The 11366-nt window shown below is 43.0% G+C and overlaps 1 protein-coding gene across 1 annotated transcript; it reads left to right on the plus strand.

Annotated features, from left to right (window-relative positions):
• Positions 1 to 600: 600 nt before the first annotated feature.
• RASD2 (RASD family member 2) lies at positions 601 to 9138 on the plus strand. The gene is made up of 3 exons (XM_005446700.3): positions 601 to 1462; positions 5054 to 5333; positions 6839 to 9138. The coding sequence occupies exons 2-3, from the start codon at positions 5063 to 5065 to the stop codon at positions 7366 to 7368; spliced, it is 801 nt and encodes a 266-aa protein (XP_005446757.1). The 5' UTR covers positions 601 to 1462; positions 5054 to 5062; the 3' UTR covers positions 7369 to 9138.
• Positions 9139 to 11366: the final 2228 nt, after the last annotated feature.

Raw genomic sequence — 11366 nt, forward strand, 5'->3', positions numbered from 1 at the left:
ATCTTTCAAAATCATTCTTTTTGATGTCTTTTAAAATAGACTTCAGCTCAGAAAGAGAAAAAAATAGAGTCAATAAACAGTGAAATAAACTGCAAACAACACTTTTCACTTGGGCTGAATGAACTCCTTGAATTCACCTTAATTTTTCTTTGTTTCTCTTTTTTTTCTGACCCTAGTACACCAGACTTTCAGTTTGTTTGTCCTTTTTTAACATTTTTATTACCCAGCCTTAGTTTAATTTTTCATTTATTTAAATATTAATGAAAGAACAGCAGTTACACATTATTCTTATTTCTTAATCATACCAACAAGCAATCCTAATGTAACGTGTTTGAGGTTGAGGGAACAGTGTTCCATACGGCAAAAGAATTGGAGGAATTATGGACAGAAAGCCCCTGCTTGGGAAATGAGTCAGTCTGCGTCTGTCTAGCAGAAAAGATCAGCACAGAAGTATAGAGCCTTTAGAAACAGCTTATGAATCTGCAGCTTGCAAAGTAAGTCAAGTGTCTGTGTCTCTCGTACACATACGCTAACTCACTCGCCACACATGCATACATACAGGTCTCTGGTGGAAAGACGGGGATCGTGCAGGCTGCAATGCATAAGAACTTTCTGTTTAAAGGAGAAAAGAAAAGGTTTTTCAATAGGCACAAAATCCCACCCCCTCAGCACCCCTCCTTCCCCTGTGTCTGACACTGACTTCCAGGGAGGAGTTGAGCCAATTATCTGTGAGTCCTACAGAAGGAAAATCTGCAATTTGCCAGTAGTTGTGACAGGGAGAGGGAGAAAGGCAGGGAGGGAAGAAGAAGAGAGACTTAATTGGCAAATGTAAAGAGAAGCCCTTTCTGTCCTCGAAAGGCAATATTTTAAGGCAAATCTCAGACCAGAAGAAAAGAAGCTCGTAGTGGTGGGGGGTGTGTCAGGCAAGACCTGGAGAAGCATAGGTGGTTCACCATAGACAACTTCCATGCCCCCACTGATTTTTCCCCCCAGGGTCTAAGGGGGTGTGGAGGCAGGGTGGGCCAGCCAGATGCATCCACAACCCTGCACGACTAGGTGTCGCTCCAGAGACCCTTCCCCACAGCAGAGCCTATGAAGCACAACTTGCAAGAAAAGCCAGTGGGAGCGGGTGAGACTCTGCCTCTCCTTCCCTTGAACTGAGGCTGTGAGGAGAAGAGCTCAACTCACCAAAAGGAAAAGCTGTCGCTGCTTCTGAGACCCTTCTTTAGCCCACGTTGGTTGCCTAATCCAGCACCTACCATCCATGGGGGAACGCTCTCTGAAGCCCCGCGATCCTTCCCAATACTGCTAAGTTCCTGGGAAATAACTAGTGAAGAACTGAGCCCAGAGCAAGCAACGTGGGATCCACAGAACAACATCTTTTTGCAGTAGCAGCTACCTCTGATTAAAATTATCAGCTTCATCAGACTGTACCAAGAACTGCTCCTTCAGGGAAAGAGAGGTAAGAAAGCATCATTGGCTTTGGTATGGATGTAGGAAACAAACATCCCACAGGAGTGATTTTGGTGTGCATGAAAATTACAGGGATACTAGTAGTAATTAACAAGTGGCAGGTCTGTTATGCATGACACAGTTTGTGTCTGCCTCTGTCCTTTTTAGCTGGGTGCACTGAATTACATTGGGATAGCAAACAGAGACACAAACAGTAGCTGAAGACCGAGGAGTGCAAGAGAGGTAGTTGAGAAGTCTGTTCATGGGTGGGGAGTGGTAGCGAACATACCCCTGGGTGGGAGGATGGAACAGTAAGGTGAAAAAGCTCTAGGCAGTTTGAATGAAGAATGTCTCTCTTAGAAATCTCTCTCTGGGTGCTCAGGATCAAATTTGTCAGCACCTCACTGAAATTCAGACAAGCTCTTCAGAGCATACAAACGCAGGTTCATTGTCATTCACTCCGATGTCTGCCTATGAAACAAGCAGTGGTGGTTAGCAGGTAGAAGATGACACGGAATCAAAAGAAATGGGGTTTAATGTTGATTTTAGGCAGCTGTTCCAGGTCTCTCTGGGCATATAAGCCTATCCCTTTATTAAGTGGAGATTAATTTTTAAACTTATTGCCTACATTTCTATGACATTTTGAAATCCCTGTGCTGTACCAATAGAAAATACTACTGTAAAGTTTCTAGCATCAAGCCAGTGCATAAAGCAGAAGGTACCACTGGGAATTAATCTATGCTTAAACATTTAATAAACTGGAAGGAAAAGATGTAGATTAAAGCCAGCTGGAGGTTGTTTGTCTCCTCATTCTCTTCTGATTGATTTTGCTTTACTTAGTACATGAACATGTGGTCTCTCCCTTTCTTTTTCCTTTAATCTTTTTTAATGTATGAGTCCCTGTACTCCCCTCCCTTCCCTACCCCTGAGTGTGAAGGCTGAAGCTTCCTTCCTTTTCTGATGAGGAAAGGTGGCAGATTGTATTATAATGGACAAAAACTGGAGGTGGGTGAGGCGGGGCGGATAAGAAGAGAAAACACAAAACACGAAATAAGCTCCTGGTTTAATGGCATGCTCTGAGTCGGATTTGCAGCAAAGGTGCTGAGATGAGCAGCAACTCCATGAATCAAAGTGCTGAAAAGCATCTTTTGACTTTGTGTGAAATGAAATGCAGTCAGGAAAGCACAAGAGTCCACTTGACAGAATGCCTTGAGAGGTGGAACTTACTCTCAAGAGCACAAAGTGCAGCAGCTGCAGTGACAGTCCACCTCCTTCGTTGTATGATGGGAGTTTCTGTAATCACCAACAGCTCAGTGGTTACCTGCCAGTCAGCAGTGTAATTTGTAGGATTTTGGCTTGTAAAGCTGCTGGCCAGGATCGTGTCCTTCAGCATGCACATTCTGTTCAGGACATATAAGGCATTTGCTTAAAATGCATAACTGCTCACTCCCAGATGCTGCTGCACCAAGTTGTACAAAACTGATCTTCAGCAGGTGTCCTCTTGCCCTCATGCAGCTACACTGGTCCATCCCAGTCTGAAGAGCTGACTCATTTCTAAATACCCATCTGAGCTGTACAGAAGTTTATAGTTTTTCGTCACAAAATCTATCTCCCTGCTTTTCTCTGCCAGCTAAATAAAGCCTGAGATGGTGAAAGGAAGCATCCCAAAGCAGCTCTGTCATCTTTTGTCTGCCCATGGATGCAAGGCAGTATTGGGCTGGTTTGCACAGGAAAGGGCAGAGGCAGTGTACATGGCAGTGTTGCTTCACAGATTGAATGTGGTGTTTCTGCACTGTTGGAGATTGGTCCTGTTCTAAATAAAACAGAGTCCCATTCAAATTGCAGGTGTGCTCCTTGCTGTCATTCCTGCCACAGCAATCCCAGCAGTACCATAGCTGTGCATGTTTGTGTCCATCTGATGTTCTGATATGACTTTCTGGCTCTAATATTATGCTGTCCTGCTCGCTAATATAATTCAGAGTGTAAGCTACTCTGAGGAGAGTATTACATTTTCTTCTGTGCTTTAGATAGGGCTGAATATGCTGGTGGTGTGCAGCAAATTATGGCAATAAAAATAAATAGTAGTGTTTTGCTGTTGCCTTGGGCTATAGCACAGAGCTTGTAATGATGCTGGATCTGAATTCCAGAGACTTCTTTATTTAGCAGTGACCATATCTTCACTGCTGCTTTGGTGCTTAGCACATGTTAAACAAAGTAAAAGATTTTAAGCTTTTGACTGAGATAACTGTCAGCTAGATAAAAGCTTAGGGAGATAAAATTCACTCAAGGGAAAGATAGGAATCCAGATCTGGACCCAGAAATGATCTTTCAGTGCACATAAAGTACTTGCATTGTAATATTAAATAAAGAACACCTAAGTTAAATAAACAGCACAGTGGGAACTTGATTATTCTTTAATGAGATCCTAGTAACCAAAATAAACTCTGTCAAAAATGTGCCGCCTTTGCTCTAAGAATTAGCTTTCCACACACAGGGGTTATATTTTTCCTTTCAGCACACAATTCATTTGAACTGGTACATGAAAATTTTCTGAGCAACACCCTCTTCCCCATCCCACCCCCTTCAAAGTTTTTTGCTATGTCAAAATGTGATCCCCAAGGTCTTGAGACTCATCTTAGTTGTTAGGGGTTAGAAATCTTTTCTAATAGCTATTTAAGATGGCTGTCCTTCATCTTTTCTCCTGGTTGTACTTAGCACCCGCAAGGACTGTGACACCCACAAAAGCTGTGTATGTATAAAGACCAAAACTCCTATGAAATCTACGTTTTTGCAGTTCTATTGATTGCCAGCCATCCTGCTGCAAAGCTGATAGTTTGTTGATACAGAGTTCCCACACTACCAGTCCAAACAGCAAGATTAAAATCTGGTTTCTAATAGGTCACTGAAGGCACAGATCTTTGAGTTTATCATTGGTCAGTGCCATTTTGTGGCTCGAACTCTGTGCATCAACAATGAAGGTTGTACGAGACCAACTATTTAAAATTACTGAGATGTCCAGCTTCCACTGATGTCGAGCATGATTCTTGTTTCTGTCTGACTTTTGGTTGATCTCAGAAAATGAGTACTATGCACAGCTCCTATGTAGGCAACAAAATGAAGCGATCTAGGTCCCAATGGCAGCTGCAGTGCGTGCAGTATATTGGGAAATCTGACCTCTCTGTTTATGTACCTAAATGAGAACTGAGCTTTACTGAAAAATCTGGTAATGTTTAAGTGACGCAGATGGTGGGAAGGAGCCTGGTGTCTAAGTTGAAACACAGCTGATAAAATTAGCCCTTAATGTTTAAACGAAATAGCAAATTACAAGTTAAAACCATATTATTTTTGATGTAAATGCCTTCACTTATTTATGACTTCAAAAGAAAAGGAAAAAAAATTTAAAAAACCCCAAACTACTCCCTGGAAATGAAACTAAAAATTTAAGCATTTCTAGTGAAAAGATTTCTATATGGACCATTGATCTACTAACCAGGATTGTGCTTCAGAGCACCCTTTGACAAGCTGGTAGTAAGGACCTGCTCTACTTCGTCCTCCATTTAGTTTACAGTCTTTCCTTCAACTCTGCTATTTCCTTTTTCAGGATCAAGCAATGATGAAGACCATGTCTGGTGGAAACTGCACCCTGAATGTGCCAGCCAAGAACTCGTACCGCATGGTAGTGCTGGGAGCCTCCAGGGTGGGGAAAAGCTCCATTGTCTCACGCTTTCTCAATGGCCGGTTTGAGGACCAGTACACTCCCACCATTGAGGATTTTCATCGCAAGGTCTACAACATCCGAGGAGACATGTATCAGCTGGACATCCTGGACACCTCTGGGAATCACCCTTTCCCTGCTATGAGGAGGCTTTCCATCCTGACAGGTGAGAAAGAATGGGGAAGTTTGCAGATGTGGAGCAGTGGGTGAAAGATAAGAATACACATTAGGTTGAAGGCTTTAGCCTGGAGATGACTGTTTCTTGTCAGGTAACTAAAGGGACTGCTTGATTTTGTTGGAAGACGCACTTTTCTGGAGAGGTATTTCCTGGCCAGGATGCTCTGGGCACTACAGGGAGTGCATTAGCCACAGAGGAGATGGTCACTGGGTGAAGATCTGAAATAGAGATTCCCCTTAATTTATTTCCCTCCCACGTTCCCCTCCTGTTCCATATTTTTTATTGCAGTCACAAATAAATGGCTGAATAAAATCTCGTGAGCACGAAAAGCAGCAAGGGACAAAATAAGCATGTAATTACAAGACACAAGTAGTGAAAAACAAATGTAAGACACACAGGAAGGAAATTCTAACCAAGAAAATCTCAAAATTATTTTTTTTCTAAAATTTCCAGCCTGATGCCCTTGATTTGATATTCCAGTAAAACAGTAGTTCTGCTTTTACCCTTTCTCCTTAGTCTGTGGTTGATCAAATGTGTTATATGGAAAAAAGAGAAAATGGTGGGGTCATTTTGTACATTCACATTGTCAAGCAGTTAGCTAAGCTGTATTCTTTAATTGTGAAAGTGACAGTGGAGGAGATATATTCAGCCACAGCTCACAAGAATGCTACTTTCTGGATTTGCTGTCTACCCTTCTAGCTAGCTGGTGAAACATGTCATTCACATCTGACCAGGCTAGCTCCCACATTCAGTGAGATCCCAGGGCCAGTTTCTGGGATGCAGGTGTGAGGTTTTGTCCCTGAAATCGCTCTCAGCGTGTTCCACATGAATGTCATTGAACAGGCAATGATTTGCCTTATTTTATATTTGCAAAAGGAATTGTAAGTCAGGAAATGTCAAAAGGAAATGCCAGGGGATCTGTGTCATTTATGTATTTCTTTTTTTTCCGTGGTCTGTTTCTCTTGAGCAAATGAAACGACAGCAGAGCACTGCACATTGGGGAAACTCTCGTTCCTGACTTAGGCATTCAGGACTGACTAGCTGTAGATCTTCAGTTCAGGTGTTGCTTCATGTATTGTGTAATCCAAAGGCCAAGGCTGAGCGGCTATTAGCTCTCCGCTCTTCCTGGTGTCAGAATAGGCTGTTTTTTACACAGAGATACAAATGAAAGGAAGAAAAAGGAAAAGCATTGCAGCAGAGCTGAGATAGAAACATATTTACAAAAAGAGATTAAAATGGGCAATAACTTGCAAGTCCAGTGCAACATCCAAAAGTCTTTTCCAGACATCCAGTCCCATACAGAAAGGTATGGGGAACTGAATAAGAAGAACTGGAATTAAAGTACAGCTGAGTGAATAGATTCAAAAGGACAAAAAAAAAAGGGGGGGGGGGAGGGGAGGAGATGGCAAATATACCTATTTAAAAAGAAAAATTAGCTCCTCTGACACAAGCTATGACTAACTAGCCTTTACAGTATCTTCTTTTAATTGCAGGGGATGTTTTCATCCTGGTATTCAGCCTGGACAACAGAGAATCCTTTGATGAGGTCAAGAGGCTCCAGAAACAGATCCTGGAAGTCAAATCCTGCCTGAAGAACAAAACCAAGGAATCAGCTGACCTCCCCATGGTGATCTGCGGCAACAAAAGTGACCACAGTGAAGTCTTCCGCAAGGTACGCTCAGATGAAGGTGAGAACCTTGTCTCCAGTGACGAAAACTGTGCTTACTTCGAAGTTTCAGCCAAGAAGAACACCAATGTGGATGAGATGTTTTATGTGCTCTTTAGCATGGCCAAGCTACCTCATGAGATGAGCCCTTCCCTCCACAGGAAAATCTCCATCCAGTATGGTGACACTTTCCAACAGAAATCCTTCCGGATGCGCCGAGTCAAGGACATGGACGCCTATGGCATGATCTCTCCATTTGCTCGCCGGCCAAGCGTCAATAGTGACCTGAAGTATATCAAATCAAAAGTTCTCAGGGAAGGTCAGTCCAGAGAGAGGGAGAAATGCACAATCCAGTGAAGAGGGCTTGCACTTCTGTCTGAAGTCATCATCCACATGCAGTGCCTTAAAGAAAAGTGGTCTGTGAAAGCACAGAATGGGCTCATGGGGTTCATCGAGAAAACCCAACATGGAGGAAGGATAACTCTTCCTGCAGATTCTGCCGAGTCACGAATTTAAATAACCGTCCTTCTAAACAACTAGGAAAAATCATATGCCTGAGATCTGAGCGCATTTCTCTGTAATGCAGTTGCTCTTCATTACCCTTTTTGTTTAAAGAATACAGACCTGAGAAGTAAAGACATTTCAACCTCATCCTTGCAAAGAAAGTAGGTCAAAAATGTACAGAAGACATTAACAGTTACCCAGCATGCAGCCCTGGCTAAGAGACAGGAGGTTTTGTGTGTGTGTATGTGTATCTCTATGTGTATACAGAGACTGTATACAGAATGTGTGTATGTGTGCATGCGAGCGTGGAGCTCTCCTTTGGAAAAACGGGACTTGCATTTCAAAGGGCAGCAATACTAACTGAGGTTTCCCAGATTGGGAGTGGACTCTGTATATGGATGCATGACTCTAAACTTGCTTCTGAGGCGACCTGCATTAAGATCTTCTTTTTATGTTTGCTGGGACAGTTATCATTTGACATTGACATGAATGTTGTTTTGTGTTATAGACTTTATTTGGGATTTGGTATTTTTTATTATCTGGGGGTGGATTCTTAGCAAAATCAGATGGCAAGTGCGTTTGATATCAAGAGTGTCTACTTTCTAGCAGTGAAAGGTGTTTTTCATCTGTAAAACCCTGTAATATGTACATTGATTGAAAGTGGAATTGTTCTGCAAAAAGCCAATACATTTGACAGCTTTGCAAGCCTAGTGTGATATTGTTTCTCAAAGCAGCCATACTGACTCTGAATACTGCAGTACAAATGCACCCTTTGCCTTGCTGGCCACCAGAGCAATGTTTCCTTCCTCTGCCTGTATCAGCTGAGACTGACCAGATTCATATGTAGGCTTAGACCACTTCAGAGACAGGATTGGGTTTTCCTTCAGATTTAAGAGCTGAACGGTTGTAGGACCAGCTCCATCATATTTATTCTAGTAACATGCCTCTAGTCATTTTGTTCATGATTTTCCCTGTTGTCTGATAAAGGTTGTCTTGATGGAAACCTTTCCACTGCAGAAGTCCTTCAGAACATAAGTATTGTCCTGGCTGTCCAAACAGAGCTGAACTGGCTAGCCAGATAAATCTGGAGCCATGTATTCACTTCTTCCCTTTGCCAGCCCAGTCCAGGCTTCCTTGCCTCCAGCTCTCTCCCTGTTCTGCTTCTGGCTTTGTTGTTCGATGTGCTCCTGTACGCCCTCGAAGTGCAATATATTCTCCCAGATGTGAGCTTGCCAGTCTCACTGACTGGAATGAGATGTGTGCACACAACTGTGGGCAAAGCATGGCCCCAAGGCTGCACACAACAGTAGAGTATATATGTTATACATACCTCAGAACGGCCTTCAGATATCTTGTCCCTCCCTCACCCTCAAATTCTGTTCTTGGCTGTATCTGCCTTGCTGTGTTCTGGGCAGAGCTGTGAGCTAGTTCAGACTACACTTTGTCAGGAAACCAAGAATGATGGTTGTCTGTAAAAAATAGCCTCTGGGATTCAAAATCCTATATTCATTTATCAGCTCCACCCTTCATTGGTACTGTATATTGACTGGCAAAACACACTGTTCTATTATTCCTGTTGCCAGGGCAGCACCTTTCAGACCACACTCTATCTATAAATATGTACATGGTTTATGATTAAATCTGTTTTATTTACTAGCTGTGTCCTGGTCCTTTTTACTTTCTCCAAGAATAATAAGGAAGGGCCTATCTTTTTGTTGTGCCGGTGCAGCTACGCAAGCAAGTTGTGTGTTGAGAGCCCTGATGAGATCTCCAGTAAGTTCTGGAAGGGGCTTTTATGTCCTCCAGACACCAGGAGCTATACATTTGTCTGTTTGGAATACAACTGTGTCTAGATTTACATATTTCCACCTGTTTGAACATGAACTTATATATACAGATATCCTCATAAGCAGAAGCAGACAGTTGCTTTTCCCCATGCTGCCTCCAACACAAGAGAACAACAACTCTGTCCTTTATGCACAGAGCTGTATTTTCAGTCCTGGTGTGATATAACATGGTCTCTGCAGAGACATCACTGTTGCTTTCAGCAGTCTCTCCATCTTACTATCTGCACCTCTCAGCTGTATGAGTCTTGGGCCCCCTGAGCACATGCCCACCTCTCTATAGACTTTCCACCCAAGTGTATGACTACTGAATGTACCAGTGATCAGGTACTGGGACTCATGTACCACAGGGGCATGAGGCCGGGGGACTGAAGATGGAGTAAGAAGGTCATGAGCACTGCCCATCTGTTGGGTTAAGGGGCTCCAGGAAGCTGAAGGAGAACTCCTTGCACTATAGACCATGTGCTGCCTTACTGAGCCCATGTCCGCTCTCCCTGGCCTGCTGGATAAAGCTGAATTTTTAAAGAGCCTTCATAATCTGCAGGTCTCTTCCTCCGTCTTGCAACACTGACCTTACAATTATTTTCCTTACTGTCCTTCCACCTCCACAAAGACACCAGCTTTCCTCCCCCTTCCATGTCCTCCCATTCCTGCCTTTTTCACCATGGATATGAAACCATAGGGCATGGGAAAACAACATTGCAGTGACAACAAGGGCACAAGAGTGAGGAAGCTGAAGACCAAGAGCAGGTGCTCACGGTGGCATTCTGGATTCCATGGGAAGGGCGGTGAGCCCCAGCTTCACAGTCTAGCTTGGTCTGCCAATGTTCAGGGTGAGAAGCATCTGAGAAGCTGGCTGGGAATGAAGGTGAAGCAGCATTACAGTCACCCGGAGAAACAAATGGCAATAAGCAGGTAATCTTATTAAAGTAATCACAGTCTTCTCTCTGCATTTTGTTACTGATGGTAATTGCTTTTGAAGTTAGATTATCATGCTCTCGAGGACTTTTTTTTTCTCTTTTATTATATCATGACAGTCATTCTATTAATATTCATATATTATTTGGGCTTTAGAAGTGCTTACAGCCCCTAAACCAGGCAGTATGTGTATCAGTTGTTTATTCACAGTTAGCAACCATTATATTCTGTGAAAAGGCTGGGACTGGAAAACAGAGAGCAAGGCTACCTGCCTGCACAGGGGGCATAAGGTAAGGCAGGAAGAGGAAAGGGGAATTATTTCTTCTCTACTAACTGCTGAATGTGTCTGGCTGTAAGACAGGGCAGGGAAGGGCTTTATGGGAAGCTCTATTACATGTGTGCAGAAATTGTGAGACCCTGAAAGGAGCAAAGAGCAGACCTACATCTAGGTCTTAGAGGTAATGGAAAGAGAAACTACTTTTTTCCTCCGCCTTGGGATTCAAGGGACCTGCACAGAGCTTACTGTAACCCAAGAAGTCATGAAAACACACCGGACTAAGAGCAAGCCTGTAGGAAGGGATCCATCCAGCAAAGATGCTGCAAGCAGGTATACCTTTACTTGGTCTTACCTAGTGTAATTAAGTTGCTTTATTCCAATAGTTGCCTTGTCCTATATTGCAGTATATAAAACCTGTCATTAGTGATACAAAGCCCTGCTGATGTTTTTCATGTACTTACTTTCAGGACAATGAGCAGGGACATATACCTGACTGAGGATCAGTCACAGCCCTGGAAAAAGACAGGGCTGAGATTTATTTTGTACATTGCTCTACACAGCAAAAAAGTCCTTGTCCTGAAGAAATTACAAGTCAACACATTATAGGAGCTACTATAAATAATGACAAAAATCTAATTAAGCCAGAGGGTTGGTACAAATCAGGAAGGAAATAGTGGTCATGGTGAATTAAGTAAAAAATAAATTGAGGGTGGGAAGGGCAGAGTGAAAGCCTGTTTTGACATCCAAAGGACTACATTAGGTTTCTGTTCTGAAGGATCCCCAGGAGGACTGCTGCCACCAGGCCAGCCTGA

The sequence above is a fragment of the Falco cherrug genome, chromosome 5 (assembly GCF_023634085.1).
Source record: "Falco cherrug isolate bFalChe1 chromosome 5, bFalChe1.pri, whole genome shotgun sequence".
Taxonomy (NCBI): domain Eukaryota; kingdom Metazoa; phylum Chordata; class Aves; order Falconiformes; family Falconidae; genus Falco; species Falco cherrug.